Below are 23,568 nucleotides of genomic sequence, written 5' to 3'. Positions count from 1 at the left end.
TCATAGCTAGGAACTTTTATATCGTGTTTAGACGCTTTTTATCGGTCATCGATTGACCTCATACCAGTCGGCTACTATAGCCCCCAGGCCAGGAGCCTACATACAAGTGTTCATGCATGATTTATTAGTGATCCTAGACTAAGTTATGAAGATAGTGGCATTATTATTTTACAATACTTTTGACAGTGATGCAAATGTTTTCGCCTTCAGGGACCATATAGGGGATAGGCTAGTCAGTGATTCTTTCTAGCCTAACCTAACCTTAGCACCCCTATATGCTTCCTTCATCCCCTGCCTTGGCATTCCCTCTATTTAGCCTTGATCCCTTTTCTGAGTAAAGGGATTAATTGTCTAATAGAGTATACATATCGCCTCTCAGTCCTCCCTAAAGGAATGAACCCCCTTTAGGGTTGCGTCTGAGAGTGAGGTTAGGCTAGCCTACCTCTATGGCTAGGATAGTCTATGACTTTCCTGCGATAGCGATATGTCTTCTTCCTTGCCTAGTTCAGGACTTTTAGCCCTGTTCTAGGTCGGGTTAGGAAGGTTTCTCTGTTCCATGCTGAAACTGTACTCTTGCACCGTTTTAGCTGATCAGCCTGATCTTAGGTTAGGGAGTGTCCTCCCTTCCCTTAGTGGCCGCTCTGGTACAGAAACCCTTCCTGGGAAGACCTCTCTCTTCTCCCTCCCCACCTATCTCTTGTATAGCCTAGCCTATGCTTAGGTTAGTTTATACTCATCTGTCCCCTGTCCTACAACTCCTCCTTAGGGTGGATGAGTAGGGCTACCCGAGCTTCCCTGTGCAGTCCGCTCTGGTACATATACCTTCATAGTGTCCTATAAGGTTAGTTACTAGTATAGTTCTGCATAGGGGAGTCTCCCCCCCCCCTCTTGGGTGTTCCCTACCCCTCCCTTGGGCTACCTGCTCCCGGTCCCTAGTGACCCCTGCTTATGGATGTTAGAGCCTGTCTCTATCATGGGTACACCCTCTCAGGGAGGGGGAGGGATGTCTGGAACCCTGACGGTACTTCCTGCATCCCTTCCCCCCTCCCCCTGTCTCTCTATCTATCCGGGTGCCGGTCTCTTGCCGCCTCTACTGTCGGCAATACCTGCCTCCCTCTTGGTGACTTCCCTACCCTTGCCGCCAGCCCCCCGTGTACCGAGGGACTGCTGGCTGCCACCGGCTACTACCGGCGGCTCTCCTACTCCTATCTAATCGTCCGCTTGCCGGTCGATCACCGGAGTGCCGGCATATACTGCCGGCAACCCGATACTACCTGTACCATCCTTATCCCAGTCACCAACCTGGCATCCTCCGGCTGCCGGAGCCGCCGCTTCCTGCCGGCGTGCCGCCGTTGTGCCGGCGGCCGCCATCCTGGTATCTAACTGACTTTTGAAAATTGTCTGTTCTAATGCCAGAATCTATGCAGGAGCGAGCTCCGGCATGCCGGCGGCTTGCCGGATGCCCCAGAGGCGTCAAGAATACTTGCACCCCCTCACTGTAGCTATCATAAGACTAGGATAGCCCTACATAGCAAATAGATAAGCTGCTTTGCTTTTAAGATCAGTACCTAGTACTGCTCTATTAGTGATCATGCTGTCTCTTTGCATTCTTCTAAATTCCAGCATGCTATGTGCATCTTAGCACGGCTGGTTGCCAGAAGCAGTTACCTTTAAAGAGGCCTTCTGGCTCTTAACTGGGAACCGAATGAATTCGATCCCAACCTTGTCCTTGGCTTTCCATGGAGTTCCAAAATAATGGGAATCCTAGGAAACTATATCCAATGATCTCGGTCATTTGGATTATCCCAGGACCAAGCTTATGGTAACCAGCCGGGCGAGATGCATGGAGCGTGTTCTCCTTTACTGTTTTCATTCTCTATGCATCACACCTTCTTTAAGTTAAAATTAATGATTAATATTAACTTAGTTTAAGAGCCATTCTTATGACTCCCCCATACTCATTTTCTCTTTCTTCCACAGGAGGAGCAGATGAAGTGTGACTTCGCCTTCTGCGCTGTGAAACGCCCGCAGTTTTACGGGCATACGGCTTGCAGGACTCACGCCCCTTGTGCAGACAAGAAAGGGGATTTGAAGTTCTGGAATCCACTGGACTGTACGGTCTGCCAGGCCCACCTAGTTGAGGCCTTCCATAACCCTCCCTCAGCGGAGGTTAGAGACATTTCTCGTGAAAAGCTGCGCAAGTGGGTGCGTGGCTTTCAGAAAAATGCTACCGGACCGTACCTGGCCACCGAAGAACTGAGGTCCCTGCTGTTCCCTAAGGCCTCCCCTGACTCAGTGGTTCCGAAAGAAGCAATCCCCACTGTCCAAATTACGGTGGAACCTGATGTGGTCATGGCTCAGTCCATGCATGAGTGTCGTTTAGATTCCGAGGATGATGAACAGATCTCTGACGTCTCGGAAGACACGGAGAAGACGCTTATGGCTCAAGGAGCCGAAGAGGACGAAGACAAGGTGGAATACACCGAGTCGGAGCTTGGAGCTCCTCCCTCATCCATCCCTCCGCCTACTCCTACACCGACGGATGTGTCCATTCCGTCTACCTCCTCGACCCCGGACCCTTCTTCGTCTACCCAAGAACTGATCCGGCTGATTAGAGCTGTCATGGACGACAGACTGAAGGAGAACCAGGAGTCCATCAGGTCAATGATTGGATCCAGAGAACCGAAGAAGATTTCGGTTAAGGATCTCCCAGCTTGCTCTCATGCCAACCCGTGGAGGTATGCAGAGCATATGGTTATTGCGACCGGCAGGATCTTTGTTAGTGACAAGATCGGCACGGTCCCGCTGGAAGATGTGGAGTTCTTCCCAAGCTTCGAGGCCTACCCGGACTGTTACGTCCGGCTTCGTTCCGAACCTGCCTCGAAGGAAGAGACCGAACCTAAAGAAGAGATAGTGTTCGATCTCGCAAAGGCCCAGGCTATGCTAGCCTCCGCATTTAAGAGCAGGGGCTTTACCTGCTCTAAGCTTCCTGCCTTGAGCAAGAAGCATCCTACATACGTCGCACCTGACACTGCGGTTCTTCCTTTCTTGGAAAAGGCCTTAGCTGCATGCCTTAAAGCGGCGGAAGAAGGAAAACCCTGCCCTGCACTGGAGGAGTGCAGACCCTTCTCCATCGTGACACCCCCTGACGCTCGACACTGGAAAGATGTTCAGCATACTTTCGTCGTGGGTAGGCTCGATCCTGACGTCGCCGGACGTCAGTTTAATGAGGACCTCCCTAAGCTCAATGATCACCTCCTTCGCCGGGAACAAGACACGAAGGAGAGGCTTGCGGCATCTCTTTCTCATCAAGTCCAACTGGAAGTGATGGCCTGTGACACAAGAGTACCTGATCACTACATGGTACTAGCCAAATCCCACTTACTTACAGTAATGAAGGACTTGTACCATTTCATAAAGGCTCGTAGAGCCTGTCGTGAATTCGTGTTTGTCGGTGCCACCGTGAAACACGAACCCCGGAGGCTGATTTCCTCCAACATCTGGGGAAAGCACCTGTTTCCTTCTGACCTTGTCAAGGAAATAACTGACAGAGCCGCCACGGAGAATAGGAACCTTCTCCACAAGTGGGGCATGTCCAGAAAAAGGAAACCCTCTCAGGACGATGGACCTCAGCCTAAGAGGAAACCACAGAAGCCAAAACCCCAGCAACGTCAACAACGACGTCAGTTTCCGGGACCCGCTACCTCCCAAGTGGTTGCCCAACCACAGCAGACCTTTCAATTGGTCCCCCAACCGGTGTTGTCACAGTCACCGGTCTTCACCCCTGCCTTTGAGCAACCATCCACTACCTTTCATGCCAAAGGTAGAGGCTCGTCCAGGGGTGCAAGCAGAGACGCATCTCGTCGTCCCTCCAGAGGTAGAGGAGGAAAGGGAGCTAGCGGCCGAGGCAACAAGTCCTCGGGACACCAGAAGCAATGAAGTGCTTCCGGTGGGAGGAAGACTCCGCCAATTCCAGGATCGTTGGACCTTCGATCCCTGGGCACACAGCATCATCAAGAACGGTCTAGGCTGGAGTTGGGTGCAACCACCCCCAATCTTCCAGCGGTTCTTTCAACAATCGACCCCCATTCTGGAAGAATATGTTCTAGACCTCTTGAACAAGAAGGTGATAAGGAAGGTAAAGTCCACCAGGTTCCAAGGGAGACTGTTTTGCGTTCCCAAGAAGGACTCAGACAAGCTCAGAGTCATTCTGGACTTATCCCCCCTCAACAAGTTCATAGAGAACAACAAATTCAAGATGCTGACGCTTCAACAAATAAGGACCCTTCTGCCTCAAGGTTCCTACACGGTCTCTATAGACCTGGCGGATGCCTATTGGCACATTCCAATGAACCATCACGCTTCCTCCTACCTAGGATTTCGACTCCAAAGGAAAAGCTACGCCTTCCGGGCCATGCCATTCGGCCTCAATGTGGCCCCTCGGATCTTCACAAAGCTGGCGGATGCCATAGTACAACAGCTCCGCCTAAGAAACGTCCAGGTGATGGCCTACCTCGACGACTGGCTAGTCTGGGCTCCATCGCCCGAAGAGTGTGCAAAGTCTTGCAACGAAGTTACCCAGTACCTAGAACACCTGGGATTCAAGATCAACGAGAAGAAATCTCGCCTCTCTCCAGCTCAGAAGTTTCAGTGGTTGGGAATCCACTGGAATCTTCAGTCACACCGCCTTTCCATCCCCCAGAAGAAAAGGAAGGAAATAGCAGGGTCTGTCAAGCGACTACTGAAATCCAAACGCATTTCAAGACGACAGCAGGAACGAGTTCTAGGCTCTCTACAATTCGCCTCAGTGACAAACCCAGTGCTTCGCGCACAGCTAAAGGATGCCGCGGGAGTCTGGAGACGCTCGGCATCCATCGCTCGAAGAGACCTCAAGAGACGGCTTCCAAACAGACTTCGACGCCTCCTAAAGCCGTGGTCGGAAGCAAAGGCCCTTAAAAGGTCCATTCCTCTCCAACACCCTCCTCCATCACTCAACATCCACACGGATGCCTCACTGGAAGGCTGGGGAGGTCACTCCCACCTGAAACAAGCTCAAGGGACCTGGTCTCCACTATTCAAGACGTTCCACATAAACATCTTGGAGGCCATGGCGGTCCTTCTTACTCTGAAGAAGTTATCCCCGCCGCCCTCGATCCACATCCGTCTAACCCTAGACAACTCGGTGGTAGTTCGTTGTCTCAATCGCCAAGGCTCAAGATCGCCCCAGATAAATCAGGTGCTTCTCCCAATCTTCCGTCTGGCGGAGAAGAAGAAGTGGCACCTGTCTGCAGTTCACCTACAAGGATTCCGCAATGTGACAGCGGATGCTCTATCTCGGACAAACCCGATAGAGTCGGAATGGTCTCTAGACGCAAGATCATTCTCCTTCATCTCTCATCAAGTCCCAGAACTTCAGATAGATCTCTTTGCAACGAGCGACAACAATCAACTTCCTCTGTACGTAGCCCCGTACGAGGACCCCAAAGCAGAAGCGGTGGACGCCATGTCACTGGACTGGAACAGATGGTCCAAGATATACCTGTTCCCTCCCACCAACCTTCTGTTGAAAGTCCTCTCCAAACTGAGAACCTTCAAAGGGACAGCGGCCCTAGTGGCTCCCAAGTGGCCCCGGAGCAACTGGTACCCCCTGGTCCTGGAGCTGCAGCCCAAGCTGATCCCTCTCCCGGGCCCAGTTCTCTCTCAACAAGTACAGAAGTCGACTGTCTTCGCTTCATCATCGAAAATCAAGGACCTTCATCTCATGATTTTCTCTCCCTTGCCGCAAAGAAGAGGTTTGGGATCTCGAAGAAAAGTCTAGACTTCCTAGAGGAATACAAGACCGAATCCACGAGACGGCAATATGAATCATCCTGGAGGAAATGGGTCTCCTTTGTTAAAGCAAAAAATCCTAAAGAAATCACCATTGATTTCTGTATGTCCTTCTTCATTCACCTTCATGGACAAGGATTAGCAGCCAATACGATTTCAACCTGCAAATCAGCTTTGACTAGACCAATTCTATATGCTTTCCAAATTGATCTGTCCAACGACATCTTTAACAAATTACCAAAAGCATGTGCTCGCCTACGCCCAGCACCCCCTCCGAAACCGATCTCCTGGTCACTAGACAAGGTACTCCATTTCGCCTCTAACTTGGACAATGATTCATGCCCCCTCAAGGATCTGACTCAGAAAGTTATATTTTTATTTGCTCTCGCCTCGGGAGCTCGAGTCAGCGAAATAGTGGCATTATCAAGAGAAGAGGGACACATCCTGTTTGCTGATTCAGGAGAAGTGACCCTCTCCCCTGATCCGACGTTTCTCGCTAAAAACGAATTACCCACCAAAAGATGGGGCCCTTGGAGAATATGCCCCCTGAAGGAGGATGTCTCTCTATGTCCAGTAGAGAGTCTCAAGGTCTATCTTCGCAGAACTTCGAACTTTGGTGGAGGCCAACTCTTCAAAGGAGAAACATCGGGCAGCGACCTGTCACTGAAACAATTAAGAGCGAAAATCACCTACTTCATTCGCAGAGCGGATCCGAACAGTACACCCGCTGGTCATGATCCTAGAAAAGTGGCATCGTCTCTGAACTTCTTTCAGAGCATGGACTTTGAGAGCCTTAAAAACTTTACGGGCTGGAAGTCCTCGCGAGTTTTCTTTAAACATTATGCGAAACAAGTGCACGAAGTCAAACATTTTGTGGTAGCCGCAGGTAGTGTTATGAAACCTGCACCTAACTCTGCGTAGAACAGTGAGTTACTTGGGACTCTAACTCTTCGGGTGCCTATGTTGACCCTCGAGCGATTCATAGTGATGTCTAAAAACACTTAGTGCTTTTATAACTGTTCTTATCCCAGGTGAAATGTCATAGTGTCACACAAGTGCCGCATGCCTTGAGCATGATGTGTTGTTTAAAGACTTGCGTTCCTCGAGAACGAGTACCTACTAATCCTGAAATTCCTTTTCAGATTCAAGAGCAAGCCTTTATTTCTATGTACATTATTATTACTGTAAATGAACTTTACTTTTGCTGTAAATTATTTAATTTCTGCATTGTGAAATAAAATTTCTATTTTATTACTTATACGTCTCTTTCAGCTCCTACCTACTATGAAATACATACTGTCATAGTTTTATTTATTCCTCCTCTCTTATGGTCATGAAGAATTTAAGATGTCTAATCCTAAATTATATTCACCTTGTCTCAGTAAGGTTCCTACACGAATACTTACTTCTGATAATCAGGAGATGAACTCTATACACAGTGCCCAACCACCACTGGCCTAATTCAGAATGTTCCTATACAAATATCAAACATTCTGCTTCATCTCTAAGTTCTTAAAAGTTCTTCTGTCAGGATGAATAGCCCTTCAATACCATTTTGACGTCGGCATAGCCCATGGGAACTTCCTACCAATGGGGGGCAGGATACTTCGTTCCTATGGTTCTTTACCTAAGATTACTTTGCTGTTTTGTCAATGCCTAGGCACTTAACACTGGGGGAAAATCTACCACGATACATTGATTCTCTGGTACTCTTCCATCAGGACGCCATGGCTTGAGCCCAAAAAACGGATTTTGAGCGAAGCGAAAAATCTATTTTTGGGTGAGATAGCCATGGCGTCCTGATGGACCCTCCCTACTACTTCGTCCAGTTTTGTTCCCACCCTACACAATTGTATCATGGTGATGGGCAGCAACTGGCGCCAGGATAAAGACGCGCGTGACGTCATTAGAGCAATGGCGTCCGTTTGTTTACGTCTCGAGTATCAGTAGTAGCCACGAGTGAGATTAGCTGTGGAACGGCTCCCAGCTATTCTCAGCCCTTACACACCGAAGCATTAACTCTGTTCGGGGTGGAGATAGCTATGTGGCACGTTCAGACATGCGTGTCCCCTGTTGTATTACGATGTCTTAAAGGGAAACCTTTGAGATACTCGCTCCAGAAGTTAGAATTCTGTGATAACCTGTGGTTAAATTCTCTGGGAATATCTTAGTAGTCTTATACCCAAGGAAGCTACCAAACAGGAACCTTCCATCAGGACGCCATGGCTATCTCACCCAAAAATAGATTTTTCGCTTCGCTCAAAATCCGTTTTTTTTTTATCATCACATGAGTAGGTTAATATCTCATAAGAATTTGAAGCATTTGAAATATTACTAAGAAAAAGTTTAGTTATCGATTTTATTATTATCACAAGAGTAGGTTAATATCTCATGAAGATTGCAGCATTTGAAATAGTCATGATTTTTTTCTTTTTTTCGATTTCAACAGGAAATGCAGACAAAATTTTTTTTTACTTCATGATTGTTTGTTATTTTTGCGTCTCGTATTGCAGGTTCCCCAACAGCCTCCCCGCCCCTGTCTTCGACGCGTCCAGAGCACTTTCAGTGTCCGACATACGCTGAAAAAATTGAGCCTCGGAAGTCGTCGGCCTTCCTGGAGTTGGGAAGGCTCCCCTAGCAAAGGGTTCTGGTAAGTCTAAATATTTTCCCAATTGTATTATTTAAAGGTTTAAAGGGTTTAAAGGTTGCTCATGAATGGCAGAGGCAAGGGACAGTGACATTGCCCTAGAGACTGACCATATATTATATGATCAGCGCCCAAGCCTCCTCTTCACCCAAGCTAGGACCAGGGAGGGCCAGGCAGTGGCTGCTGATGACTCAGCAGATAGACCTATAGGCTCCCCCAAATCCCCCAACCTTAGCTCACAAAGATGGTAAGGTTACAGACACTAAAGGCACTAACGAGCCTGAGCGGGACTCGAACCCCCGACTGGCAAACACCAGGCAGAGACGTTACCAATGTAGTACACTTGATATTGCTAAAGGAGTTACAGTTGTATACGGGAATTCCTGGCGACCTCCTTCTGAGGAAGTGTAAGCTGTCACAACTTTACTGCATGGCGAGTTCTCGTGTTTAGTTGCACCCGTCACCTATGTCACCTCGCCATTCACTATCTGTTTAGTTACTCTCCGCATAGAAAGGGTGGGACAGGGTGCATTCCCTCAGAATTAGGTGTTCCAGGAATTCCTTTGTCCGGCTGTACATTGTTTACACAGCCTACTGTATCTTGACTCTTGAGTAAAAAACCATTGTACTGTACAGGACATGCACAATTGATGCTCTGTGGAACAGAATGCTTGTAATAATCTCAGATATTACTGTATTATATTACACTTATGATAACGTTATTAACCAAATAGGTGAGCTAATCTTAGAAAGATTTTCTATACAAAAGACCCATGTCACGAACCCTAGTTAAATTTGGAATCTTTCGTATTTGTTTACAAGACCACGCTCTCCATATACGACCAAATCATGCAAAGCTATTGTTTTCCTCTATTACTTTTTCATACTTTAGAACAGTTTGCCACATGAGAAACAAGTTGAATTTATTAAAACTATAGAATTATAAAAAACCTAACCTGGTTTCCTCACTAAACGACGTGGAATTGATATCGTCAACACCATATAGTCAACCAGTAATCAATTTACCAAACACCAGTTCCTGATGCCAGTGGACATTTTATATACTGTATAGTCAAAATATATACTAAACTTAAAATGGTTTGATTACTCAGAAGTGTCCAAAAACACTTTTGAGTAATTACTCCATTTTTAATTTAGTATATATTTTGAATATATATCAAATGTACGTTGGCATCACGAACTGATATTTGGTTGACTATGTTGACAATGTCAGTTCCAGGTCGTTTAATGAGGAAACAAGGCTAGTTTTTTTTTACAATTCTATAAATTTTTTATGATGATTCTAACTTGCTTCCCATGTGGCAAATTATTTTAAATTATGAAAAAGTAGTAGAGGAAAACAATACCTTTGCATAATTTGGCAGTATATGGAAAGCGTGGTCTCGTAAACAATACCGAATCTTTACGTGTGGAACAACCTAGTCTGGTCTGGGCAATGCCAGTTAAAGAACATAGTTCACTGAGATTTTATCTCTGTATTAGGCCGGGAGCACACTAGCGAAGCTGTGGCGCCACAAAGCCACAACATCGTGTGGCGGGGATGTGGTCTCCCATAGGTTTCCATTGTTTTCAAAGCCACGCCACGCCTGTAGCGGGGATGAGCGACAGAGAGCCACAGTCGCTAGTTTGTGCGGCAAAACTTGAAAACAATGGAAACCTAAGGGAGACCACATCCCCGCCACATAATGCTGTGGCTTTGTGGCGCCACAGAGTCGCTAGTGTGCTCCCGGCCTTATTCTTCAGTTAAAATGACTAACACTGGTTCGTGTAAACTCATATATTAAATTATCATTGTATTTTGTACAGGTAGCATTAGATTAGATTGGATTCATGATTTCAGGTTTATACTACAAAATAGAGGCCTGGAAGGTGAAATTTTTTCTTTTATATTATCCTTCAGTTAAAATAACTTGACACTGGTTCATTTGAACTTTATATTAAATTATCATTGCATTTTATGCTGGTTGGATTACATCAGATTGGATTCATAATTTTGCGTTAATTTATACCATAGAGCTGGTGCCTGGAAGGAGAATTTTCCTTTTTCATTATTTTTCAGTTAAATGACTAATGCTGATTTATATAAGCTTAATGCATTTTGTCCATGTAGGATAAGATTACAACGAATTCATGATTTTGGGCTTATCTATACCACGGGACTGGGTCCTGTAAAGCCAACCAGCAACTTCTTCTGCCAATAGTGAACCGATTTTTTTTCAGGCACTGGAACTTGTTTTTCCTCTTTAAATTATTATTATTTTTTATTAATCAGGACTGTCTTTGTCGTGATGGGAGCTCACTTAGTAACCTGGGGTCCCTATACATGCATGGCAATTGCAGAAGCTATTTTGGGTCGTGATCACCTGCAATCCCTTCCTCCATGGGTAATGGTTAGTATTTCATTGTTATTTTCAAAGATGTTACGTGGTCAGTACATTTCTAGAGCTTTTGGTCTAATAATCTACCATGGCACTTCCCCCAATTTTGGGAAGTAGGCAACATGAAAAGGGAGATTTCTCGTTTCTCAAGAAATTGGATTTTCAATATAGAAAAGTTTCAGAGATAATTCACAACTAATGATTTAATACAGGATAGCTTTAATATATGGATAAAAAAAGAAACTTTTTTATATTCCATAGAATTTTGGAATATTATTGCTCTTTTGATATAACTTTTTTTAGGTATTATACTTTTAGTTTATCAGTCCCTGCTACGGTAGTTTCATCTTCACAAAATACTGCCTATTTTTTGGTATACCTAATAGTACTTTTTAGAAAAGTACTGAAATATTTTTGATAAAGTAAATATTTTTTTTTTTTTTTGTATTTATGAATTTTTACTATTTGCTGGTGACACAGTTCTTTATGTTTAAATATTTTTTATTTATAAAGTTCTACTATTGACTTTTGCATGTGATGTGCACTTTTTTATTGATAAAGTTTTACATTCGCAGGTGACGTGCACACTTTTATTGTTCACGGCAAGTGTTTTTTATCCCATTGTGTATGGGCTTTATAATAGAAACATTAGGAAGGAAGTACTGACATGCCTTTGTCCCACTTGGGCCCGGAAACGAGGTAGTCAGGCTCGTAGGCCATCAACATTACCGTCATACTCTGGTGAGTCATTCATTGCCTATTGAAAACAAGATGTACTGTATGTCTTTTATAGGTTCCAAACTATGCGGCCCCAAGACTATACAATAAGCTCCCAATAAGCCACCCCTTCACTGGGCTACTATAATCACCATTTATAATGACAAATATTGCTATCAATGTCCTGAAAATTCCCATTGAAATTTCAAAGTACATTCGAATTACAGTACTCCCAATTCAATGTGATATTCTTCCCTCCCTAAGTGTAATTTGAGTGCTTTGTATCGTACAGTTGGACACAGGAAGTACACCCTGTCACATAGCTCGTGTACATAGAGAGTTCATTTCTACAGAGCACAGTGTACCAGGAATTCCTGAATCCGACTGTACCTTACAAAATTGCAAACTTGGGAGCTCCCCTTTCATACTCGGGTTCACTGATAAATTTATTGAATAAATATAGTTAATTGTTAGAAACAATTATTACGAGGATCATTTGTATATGGCCTTGTGAGAAATATGTGGTTGCAATATTTATAAGTTTATACAGCACTTGTACATCTCATATTTTGTGAAAATTCTTTGCTTCTCATGATGGGTGATCTTGAGATAACTTTCACAGAAATCAGGTACTCTAATTCTCAAAATTAGTAGATCTTTGAAAGTTTATTACAGGTTATTTTTTATTATAATTGTATGACAAATCTTTGAAAAAGTTTAAATTGAATTTTTTTGAATTCTAATTTTCGAAGTACATTATTTAATCATTTATTTCCTTGATAGTTTTATTGTTTTTATTCAAAAGTACAAGCTACCTTGATTGAAATTTTATTTAGAGTTGAGCAAAAAGGATGTCTACTAGTTCCGTATTTGTTATAATGAATTTATTTTATGCAGATGCTGATGTTTGTATATGGTTTTAAAAAATTCAATTTAAAAGTCATGAAGTTCATACAATTTTCAAAATACATTACTTTATATTTCCATGATAATTTGATTGTTTGAATTACCTGCTACCCTGATTTGAATTTAATTTAGAATTGCATTAAAAAAGATGTCTACTAGTCCTCTGTTTGTTATATTATAATGGATTTTAGTTTATGCAGATGTATCTAACTTAAGTAGACACACAGCAAACTAGTGATGTTTGTTCATCTAAATTTACAATTGCAGGAAGTGTACTGGATTTTACTTCGCTCCGTCAGCGTAGTGCTTCAGACAAACCGGAAGTGTGTCCCAATCCAGTCAATGGCATCACTGGAACTATTGCGACCATATCAAGTCGAGTAGGGTCTCTTGCTTGTCCCACACCACTTTTGATAATGGGTGAAGATGACCCATTCCCAATCAGAGGATACAATCTCAACCTAAGGAAACCTTCCCAAGATTCAGGTATTATAAATATAGATTTCTTCACTTTGGTTATATTCAGTATGTAACAAATAGAAAGATATCCACGTAACATTAAAAGTAGTATCAGGTGTTTAATAAAATAAAGGTGTAGATAATACGAATGTTATTTTACAGTACAGTATTTGATAACATACATTATGTAATTTATTTGGTTGATATTTTATAGTATTGAATATATTATTTCAAGGAACAGATGTAGATAGTTTCAGAAGACTTTCTTGTAGTTTCATAGACTTGACATTTATGAAGCAGCACTAATTCAACAACATTAAGTAATTACACTCTTTTCATTTGGGTTATAAAATTTCTCTACATTACCTAGTACCGATTTAAAATTTCTGGGTCCTTCACTAATATGGATATAAATATGCAGTCCATACAGTAATGCAGAATACAAATCCATCGACCTCTCTTTCATATTTACAATAAGCTTTCCCAACCATGAAGAGTGGTAACAGTCTTCTTGCATTTCTTGCTGATTTCCTTCCGACATTTTGGGAGATAATTTAATTTCTTAAAACAGCAACCAAAAAGGTTGAGGAAAAGGTCCCTCTTCTTTGGCCTATGCTGCATCTCCTTTTTGAAAAAATGTCATCCGTTTAATCCCTATGAGAGTTGCACGTGTCTCCAAATGCACCCAGATAGATATATCTATTATATCTCGTACAAAGAAGAAAGTGTAGCTGAAATGTTCTTCCATACAGACCTTAAGATTCGTAATGTAGGGAAGACATCCTCATTCCTTTGCATGCGTGTACACTGTAAATGCAGTTGGGGAAGGACTGCTGTATATAAAATATCATCATCGTGGTCGTGCTAACTAATTTTTCTGCTTGTATTCTGAAATGTGATCATCACCAATTATTACAAATTAAATTTTTCAAAACAAACAAATTACTAAGTATCTAGGGCTCTAGGCTATTTAAGCTACATTTGTATAAATGTATTTAAGATACTGTTCGGCTTTTCCTATAAAATGAATGCTTGCAGCATTGTAATAGTTAAACCTTCAGCAAATCTGACAAGATATTCTGTATCTTTGCTAGATATAGGCTACAACACTTCTATTTTTTATGTTGAAGTACTATGTAAAACTCAACACTACTCTCCATAACTCACTTGCTTATCAATGAGCTTATTTCAAAACCAGGATGACATACCCAGCAATGATGTTTACACTCTCAAAGGGTCATATTTATTCTTCAGTCTTTAGTTTCTTTGGTTCAGGATAAGTTACCCCAGTGTTCCAGCAGTGAACTGTTTTCTGCATTGGGTACACATTTCTCCCATCATTAATGAGTCAGACACTTCCTGGCAAGTTTCTCCTGCTACCTTTGATTGTCTTCTTTTTCAGTATTCATGTTTACATAACTACTACTTCAATACCTCGGTACTAATGACGTATACTTTATTTTGTACAGCTGTAGGAAAGCATCTTTGCTTTGAAATCTGGAGGTAGTATTCTGGATTTATATTTTCCTGTGGTTTCACTACAACCTATTGGATTTCCAGCTGTGTTCGCTGCATCTATCATGATATCAAATAATCCTCTCCCACTATATTGATCCTAGATCCTGCTACATGCCATAAAGGCTTTCTGTTGCCCTACCAACTATCTCAATGATTGCTCCTTGCTGCTACCATACCAACTGTCCCAATGGTTGCTCATTATTATTATTACAGTATTATTATTATTATTATTATTATTATTATTATTATTATTATTATTACTACTTGCAAAGCTATAACCCTAGTTGGAAAAGCAATATGGTATAAGCCTAGATGCTCCAACAGGGAAAATAGCACAGTGAGGAAAGGAAACAAGGAAATAAGAGAATTAATTAACAATTCAAATAAAATATTTAAGAACAGTAACAACAATTGAAGTAAATATTTCATATATAACCTATAAAAACTTTAACGAAATAAAAGGAAGAGAAATTAGATAGAATAATGTGCCCGAGTGTACCCTCAAGCAAGAGAACTCCAACCCAAGACAGCGGAAGACCATGGTACAGATTTTGGAATGTCCCTCCTTTTCAGCTAATATTCCTAGTAGATTGGCCAGGACACCAGCCACCCGGTGAGATACTACTAGATAGCTTTTGGGTCCTTTGACTGGCCAAACATTGCAACATTGGATCCTTCCCTCTGGTTACTGCTCATTTTCCCTTTGCCTACACATACACCGAATAGTCTGGCCTATTCTTTACATATCATACATACACCGGACAACACTGAGATTACCAAACAATTCTTCCTTACTCTGGGTTAACTATTGCAATGTAATTGTTCAGTGGCTTCTTTCCTCTTGGTAAGGATAGAAAAGGCCCTTTAGTTATGTTAAGCAGCTCTTCTAGGAAGACACTCCAATATCAAGGCATTATTCTCTGGTATTGGATAGTGCCATAGCCTATGTACCATGGTCTTTCACTGTCTTGGGGTAGAGTTTTCTTGCTTGAGGGTACACTCTGGCACACTATTCTATCTTATTTCTCTTCCTCTTGTTTTTTTTTTTCAGTTTCTATAGTTTATGAATGAAATATTTATTTCATTGTGGTAACTGTCCGTAAAGTATTTTATTTAAATTTTTGATTATTTTTCTTGTTTCCTTATTCCTTTCCACACTGGGCTATTTTCTCTGTTGGAGCTCTCTGGCTTATAGCGTTCTGCTCTTCCAACTAGGGTTATAGCTTAGCATGTAGTAATAATAATATGTCATGCCTTTTATGTCACTTATATTTGCTCTTTGTTAAATTACCTTAAATTATGTTAGTCTAACCCAGTCCCTCACCACCTGCCAAACCTGCAGCTATTGCCCCTTATGTTCCATCACTTGCTTTTTTTTGTGTTATCGATACACATTGTGACTGTTATGTGTCACCAATAAGGCCATCTGCTCTTTCTACTTTTAGGCACAGCATCCTATAAATGCTGTACCAATGCCAGCTTCTCTCTCAGCCCCACTTGGTCATGCTGTGATCCTTCTACTGCTGCTACAGCAACGGAACTTTTTTTTCTTTGCCAGTCATTGCTTATTTGTTAGATTGTGCTTCCCTTCCACTGCTCCTGCTGATTTGAAGACTTTCATATCTGTGATTCCATAGATTTTCTGATGCACATTACCCGGTTTTATAAGGTTTCACATCCAACTATATAGTGTTCTCAAAAGCACATGCTCCCGTAGACAGTAAGGCAGTTGCATGCCCCCCTTGATTGAACACTTCAACTTAGATCTTATAAAGTTATTACAATGATTGCTCAAACAAGATAAAACAGTTTCATGGTGCCCTGTGGTTGAATATTCCTAAGGACCCAGCCTCAAAGGAACTTGAGTGGAAGGGACACATCCCTGCTAGTTTGGGCTTTCATTTCCTAGTCAACGTGAATCTTTTAATCTTTATTGTAATCACTGATCTAACAAGCAAGGTGCAGTTGTTAAGCCTTTTAGTGATTGTGTAATTCGAATTATATACAGTATGTTGTTTTGGACAGTAATTGCACTGCTAGTTTAACATTCCTGCTTTGCATACCAATAACATTGATATGCTTTTCAGAAAGTTTATGTGGCTGTCTGTAGATCAGTTTTTTATTTTAAGTCTGACTGAGCCACAATGAGCAAACGTATTTCCCAATTGAAATCCATGATCAAGGAAATTATTTTTAATGAGTTTTATTGGGTGTGGTATATCGACAAACATGTATTTCTGTTATCATCTACTGGGTTGAAAAATACAGAATTGTTGAAAAATACAGAATTATGTACATCATTGCCTAAGGATAAACTGATATTTGTTGACCCGAAGTCATTAACCTTGGCTATCACAGTAAACCCAGCTTTCTCAATGTGAAAAATCAATTTTAAAAAAAGATCTGTTTTCGTGTCATTATAATAGATAATTTGTTTCCGGGAAATATACGACGATTTCCAAAATAAAAATATTATTTTCTGTGTGTATTTTAAATATTAATATTTAGCCAACAATGCACGATAATGGTTTTATACCTTGCGATGCATGTGAATGCGGCATTAGGATTGTTCCTCTCTTTATTCTAGTGTGAAGTCGAGGCACGGGTTGATTAGGCAATGAATACATTAAATTGTCTTAGCAAAAATATACTTGCATAAATACTGCTTGGGTATAATCATGTTAAAGGCCAAGAAGAAAGTTTGTGATGAATTTTTAAACATATGCACGGTATTTATCCTGTGATGCCATGTATGAAGGTCTTTTCAGCATTCCTTACGCCACTAGCTGAACTTGCTTTTACTTTACTTTCGTAACTGTTTCCGTTTTTCTTATTGCTATCAAACGTCTTCCAACTTTTACTTCATAGTTTAAAAGGTTGAAAGGTTTAAAGGTCGCTCATGAATGGCAGAGGCAAGGAACAGTGTCATTGCCCTAGCAATTAGGTCAATGCTCTAGAGACTGACCATATATTATATGATCAGTGCCCAACCCTCCTCTCCACTCAAGCTAGGACCAGGGAGGGCCAGGCAGTGGCTGCTGATGACTCAGCAGATAGACCTATGGGCTCCCCAGAACCCCTCAACCTTAGCTCACAAGGATGGTAAGGTTTCAGACACTAATGGCACTAACGAGTCTGAGCGGGACTCGAACCCCCGACTGGCAAACACCAGGCAGAGACGTTACCAATCAGGCCACAGCAACCCTAGTTGCGTGTGGATGTTGAATGGTCTCACAGGCCCCAACACTGGGGTATATAGCCCAAATTCATAAATAAAATCTAATCCATATTGCTAATCATATCCTTCTTCCACTGTTGGATAATCCACACCAGAGCTCGATAGAATATCCATGCCTCTGCTTCTCATTACTGTATTCATTTTTTTGACAAAATTGTTGAGCTTCAACTGCAGAGTTGGTAAGGGTCAATTAGATGGGAATGTTTATAGTTTCTGTATCTTCCCAGGTTCTTATCATACTCCTGCAAATCTACTTGATTGAACTAATAACATATTTATTGAAAATAAGAGAGAACACTACTCTACTTAAATCTGAGAAGTTAAGTTCTTTAGAAAGATGTTCTTTATAATAGTTTATTTGCATTCATAGAATAATGTTATTCAAACAAATATAGTTATTCAAGGCAATGAAAATTTAGTTTTGTGCTTTGTAAGAAGACTGCAGAAGTACTGTTATTTTACTCAAGTGGCAACTTCTTGACAAACTAACTAACAATAACTCACACTTCCAATTTCTATCTGATTAATACACATTCATGTGTAAATATACTGTTCTGTATACTTTGTTAGTCATGGAGAGAAACTACAATATAAGCTGGAAAACATTTTGGCAAATACATTAAGAGAAAATTCCAAATGCTGCCTATGGGATCTTCCGTTTTGTTGGGCAGAAGATAAAAAAAATAATAATAATAATAATCCCAAGTAGAAACAGTAAAACGAGCTTCATTGTTTATCAATAACGATCAAACATTCCAACTAAGGTTTGGAGTAATGCTGAAGCTGGTATAGAATATAAAACAGAAAATATAAAGGAAAGGGACTGCTAATTTTTTTTGTTTCATTAATAATGAAGTCACTGAGTACTTATAATGCAGTATAGAAACTTATGGTTGGTCTAATAAAACAGGGTACACTCAGGCACTCTATTCTTCTATCTGATTTCTCTTCCTCTTGTTTTGTTAAAGTTTTTATAGTTTATATAGGTAATATTTGTTTTAATGTTGTTACTCTTCTTAGAATATTTTATGTGGTCCTTCTTTCCTTTCCTTACTGGGCTATTTTCCCTGTTAGGGCCCCTGGGCTTATTGAATTCTGCTTTTCCAACTAGGGTTGTAGCTTAGCAAGTAATAATAATAATAATAATAATAATGTGGTCCATTTTTGTATTATTCAGAAGAAAATTTCTATTCCTCACATGGTAACAGAGGACAGACTCATTTTATAGAGGAAATGTATAAAACTATATCAACTTGAGCTACACATAAGACCAATGAAACAGAAGAAATAGGATCCTGGAAATTCCATTGGGAATGGTTAGTCTATAAGGAGCATTTCAATGGAGATCAATACTCCATGAAGAACCAAAAGAAAAGAGGTCCGATATAAGGACTGAAGATTAGTCCACACTTCAGAGATGTGGGAATTAACTCCTAAGATGATATGCTAAGAGTTTGATTCAAAACTACTGCTTAGTCAATTAACACGTTGTAATTCTCTGTCTCTCAAACCCTTTCCATTATGTCAAACTCTAAAATTAAAAAAAATTTCCAATCCAACAAAATACATATTTCTTGTACAATAATTTTTCAACAATCAGAAATTGCAATGTTAGAAAGGATCTAATAGTTAAATGGTGTGCACATGTTGCATAAGATTTTTCATAACTCTGACCATCCTTTACATTCAGATCTCCCTGGACAATTCTATCCTGTTCGTAATACTAGGCAGGCAGTTAATTCTAATAGCCAGGCCTTCTCCATCATGAGGCTCAATACTACACAGTATTCTAGAAGTTTTATTCCAGCTGTTACCAAGTTGTGGAATGATCTTCCTAATCGGGTAGTTGAATCAGTAGAACTTCAAAAGTTCAAAGTTGGAGCAAATGTGTTTATGTTGACCAGGCTGACATGAGTCTTTTTATAGTTTATATATGACATAAATGTTTTTGACGTTGTTAATAGTTTATATAGGACATATCTGTTTTGATATTGTTAATTTATTCTCATCATTTATATATTTCCATATTTCCTTTCCTCACTGGGCTATTTTTCCCTGTTGGAGCCCTTGGGCTTATAGCAGCTGCTTTTCCAACTAGGGTTTTAGCTTAGCAAATAATAATAATAATAATAATAATAATAATAATAATAATAATAATAATAATAATAATAATAATAATAATAATAATAGTATGGATAAGTATTGTAAGATCTCACTTCAAAAAATCTTAAACCTTTTATTGCATGCTTTACATGACCTTTGTCCATTTTAGGCTATGCATTGACTTGGTGGGATCTTTAAATATGTATAAGTGGAATCTCTTCCTTTCAGTAACCTTTACATTACACTTTTTCCAAGGTTAATTTTAAGGGATTCTACCAACACTTCATTTTGGGACTTTTTACTTAATGCATGAATTACTAACCTCAGTTTTATACCAATTTATATATATACACTATATGTACATATATACAGTATATATATATATATATATATATATATATATATATATATATATATATATATATATATATATATATATATATATATATATATATATATATATATACACAGTATATGTATATATATATATAATATATATTTGTATATATATATATATATATATATATATATATATATATATATATATATATATATATATATATATATATATATATATATATATATAAAATTGTATGTAATGTGGTGTTTCAAATTTATAGATGAAGCTTTTCAATATATGCATACTTTATTGAATTCTTTAATAAAATAAGAAATAAAACTGCATGATTTGGTAATATATGACCTAGCTCTTCCAGGAGATTAAGTATAATTTGTCTTTTCATGCTTAAAGTTTAATTTTACTAGTGTTACGGATTATTGGTCGTTTATATTGTGATAACAATGTAACAGTAAATGCTGTTGACTTATATGTAAAGTAAATCAAACTGATTGCCATACTGTAGATGTTAAATGTCACAGATTGTTTCATCTCCATGATGTTTTGTATTTCAGAAAAACCTGAAACGTAAGATATTTGGATTTCATAAAATAAATTATGTAAAAAGCATGCAATAAATAATGCTTGGTAGTGCTATAGAGCTTAGTTTATTCTTTCAGACTGGTGTTTGTACGATCTTTCTCCATCTTTCGATAAGAAAAAGAAAAGAAAGGCAGGTATGTTGGGCGTGCAATGAATTTGATGCACAGCATGTACCCATGTAATACCTTCCACTTGTACTCTGGATGTTAGTATAAGACACTTGTGAAAACCTAACTTTTCAAGGCACAGTAGATTCAGAGATGTACAGCATTAATGGTTATTAACAATATACAAACTAACAGTATAAAGGTCCTTATCACTGGTTCTTGCATGCATCGTTTCATGAATACAATTATTTTTTCTTAAGAATGTTTAAGAAAACTTAGGAATTATAGTGAAGGATGTGGCTAATACGTTTAAGTATATTACATTATTTGTGCAAAGCCCTTTGTATTCATCCCTTATGATATATGTCGTTTTGTCTTGAACTAAAATAAGGATTTTATCCATTTTAGGAACAGTGATGATTGGTGGTGAGGATCAAGATTCTGATGTGGATACACTGGCACCAACTCCCCGCCAGTACACAACGCGTCGTGTTTCAGCTCCAAGTGTTCTCTCTACAGTGAAAGAAGACCCCTATTCAACTACGATTTGTATCGAGGATAATACAAAAGTTGGTCGACATCACAGTATGAGTGGCAGAAACCCTCCGCTCCACAGAAGGATGACAATAATTCCCTTGTCAGAATCCATTAATACTAACAGTGCCGTACAGTCTTCAATGCGCCGTTCAAGAAGCCTTGAAAAAATTCACTCGACTGAAAAAGAAATTACACTAGATAGCATAGCATACAGATCCTTACGAAAAAAGCGTATTTCCCCAGGTGTGAGAGAAACTCAGTTTAATACTCCAGTCATTAATGAAAGAGTACAAAGAAGGAGGGGATCCATAGCTGTGATGAAGGTTAGTGCCATTCCTGAAGACTGTGGGGTGACCGAGTACCCCGAAGTTACAGATTCAGGTCGAGGTAGTGTTGATAGTGGCAGAATAACTAGACCTCGAATGGTGAGTGGTCGAGGTAGTGCAGACATCACAGATTTAACCAAAACCTTTTCTCTACGATGCCGTGCCAGTGCTGAAGGCCAAGAACTTAGTAAAGTTCATGCATTTAATAGACGAGGCAGTGTGGACAGCACAGAACTTGCCATGGCCCGTAGTAGGAAAAGAGAAAACAGAGATAGTGTAGATTTAAGTAAAACTCCCGCAACCAGACAGATAAGTATTGATGAAGGAATTGGAAGCGAGTGTCTTCCAGAAGAAAGTAGTTGGGAATAACTATACTCTTGTGAACACTTGGAAAAAGTCTTAGAGCTAGCACAAGTATCTTTTAGCACAAATTAATGTTAAAAGTATTTACCTTTTGTCAATCTACATTCCATACTTGTGTAAAGTCTTAAACTCCTATATTACAATTGTTCATGCAATAAATTATTATAAAGAGTTACTTTTACAGTACTATAAACTGGTATGACATATTTTTAAATAGTAATGATTTTAAATGTTTTTACTTGACAATGGATATAATAAATGTCTAGCTGTGTTGTATTTCTATGTTAGTAAACTTCTGCATTGCTATATTTTTTAAACTTGCAGAGACAAAGAATTTAGTGAGAAACAGATAAGAATCTGTTAAAAATTTCACAATTAATCTACTTACAATTATAGAGTATGTATTTTTACCTAAATAAAGATTACAGAAAACAGCACTTGTCTGAATAATCTCAGATTGAAAATTGTACTTGTATTTTTACTGTTAATCCATGAGCTTATGAGCTGTCCATCTAAGCATTAATATCACAGTCAAGTTGCCCAATCACACGAATTAGTCACATGCCTATTAGGCTCTTTTATGCGTTATGCATAACATAGCGTTCTTCCAAGATAGTGTATAAATTTTCATTGAATAGCATAACTGCCCTTACATCAACATAACCCAAGAAATGTATCTTCAGATGCATTATGATACACCGCAAGGAAAACATATCTAAACATGTCAGCCACACAAACAGCAGGGGGCAAATTAAGAATATTCCTTTTCCAAACATGGAATTTATACAGGCTGCATGATTCCAAGAGCCCTTGCTTGGCCGCATAGGCCAGGCAATCTATAACAATAGCATCAAATACTAGTGTGAGAAAGGAGGCAATAACATCACACATTTTATCAAAACCTACAATTATGGTAAGAGTTCAATTGTCTAAATTGCCAAAGTCAATTAAATATCCCAAACTACATATTGCCAATTACGAATTAGATAATAAAACGGATTTTGAGCGAAGCGAAAAATCTATTTTTGGGTGAGATAGCCATGGCGTCCTGATGGAAGGTTCCTTTTTGGTAGCTTCCTTGGGTATAAGACTACTAAGATATTCCCAGAGAATTTAACCACAGGTTATCACAGAATTCTAACTTCTGGAGCGAGTATCTCAAAGGTTTCCCTTTAAGACATCGTATATCAACAGGGGACGCATGTCTGAACGCGCCACATAGCTATCTTCACCCCGAACAGAGTTAATGCTTCGGTGTGTAAGGGTTGAGAATAGCTGGGAGCCGCTCCACAGCCAATCTCACTCGTGGCTACTACTGATACTCGAGACGTAAACAAACGGGCGCCATTGCTCAAATGACGTCACGCCCGTCTTCATCCTGAAGCCATTTGCTGCCCATCACCATGATACAGTAGAACAGGGTGGGATCTAAAACTGGACGAAGTAGCAGGGAGGATCCATCAGGACGCCATGGCTATC

The 23,568-nt window shown here is 40.0% G+C and overlaps 1 protein-coding gene across 2 annotated transcripts in view; it reads left to right on the top strand.

Annotated features, from left to right (window-relative positions):
- LOC137623341 (uncharacterized) overlaps window positions 1-22,523 on the top strand; it is a 46,056-nt gene extending 23,533 nt beyond the window's left edge. The window contains exons 7-12 of one of the 2 annotated variants that reach the window (XM_068354154.1): window positions 8,343-8,479; window positions 10,770-10,887; window positions 11,451-11,616; window positions 12,766-12,984; window positions 20,834-20,890; window positions 21,272-22,523. In XM_068354154.1, coding sequence (XP_068210255.1) covers window positions 8,343-8,479; window positions 10,770-10,887; window positions 11,451-11,616; window positions 12,766-12,984; window positions 20,834-20,890; window positions 21,272-22,095 — 1,521 coding nt within the window. In that variant the 3' untranslated portion in view covers window positions 22,096-22,523. The remainder of the gene's footprint in view (window positions 1-8,342; window positions 8,480-10,769; window positions 10,888-11,450; window positions 11,617-12,765; window positions 12,985-20,833; window positions 20,891-21,271) is intronic. The other variant, XM_068354155.1, reaches the window with a different exon arrangement.
- Window positions 22,524-23,568: the final 1,045 nt, after the last annotated feature.

Source organism: Palaemon carinicauda, chromosome 30, assembly GCF_036898095.1.
Source record: "Palaemon carinicauda isolate YSFRI2023 chromosome 30, ASM3689809v2, whole genome shotgun sequence".
Taxonomy (NCBI): Eukaryota; Metazoa; Arthropoda; class Malacostraca; order Decapoda; family Palaemonidae; genus Palaemon; species Palaemon carinicauda.
This window is presented reverse-complemented; position numbering and strand designations above follow the sequence as displayed.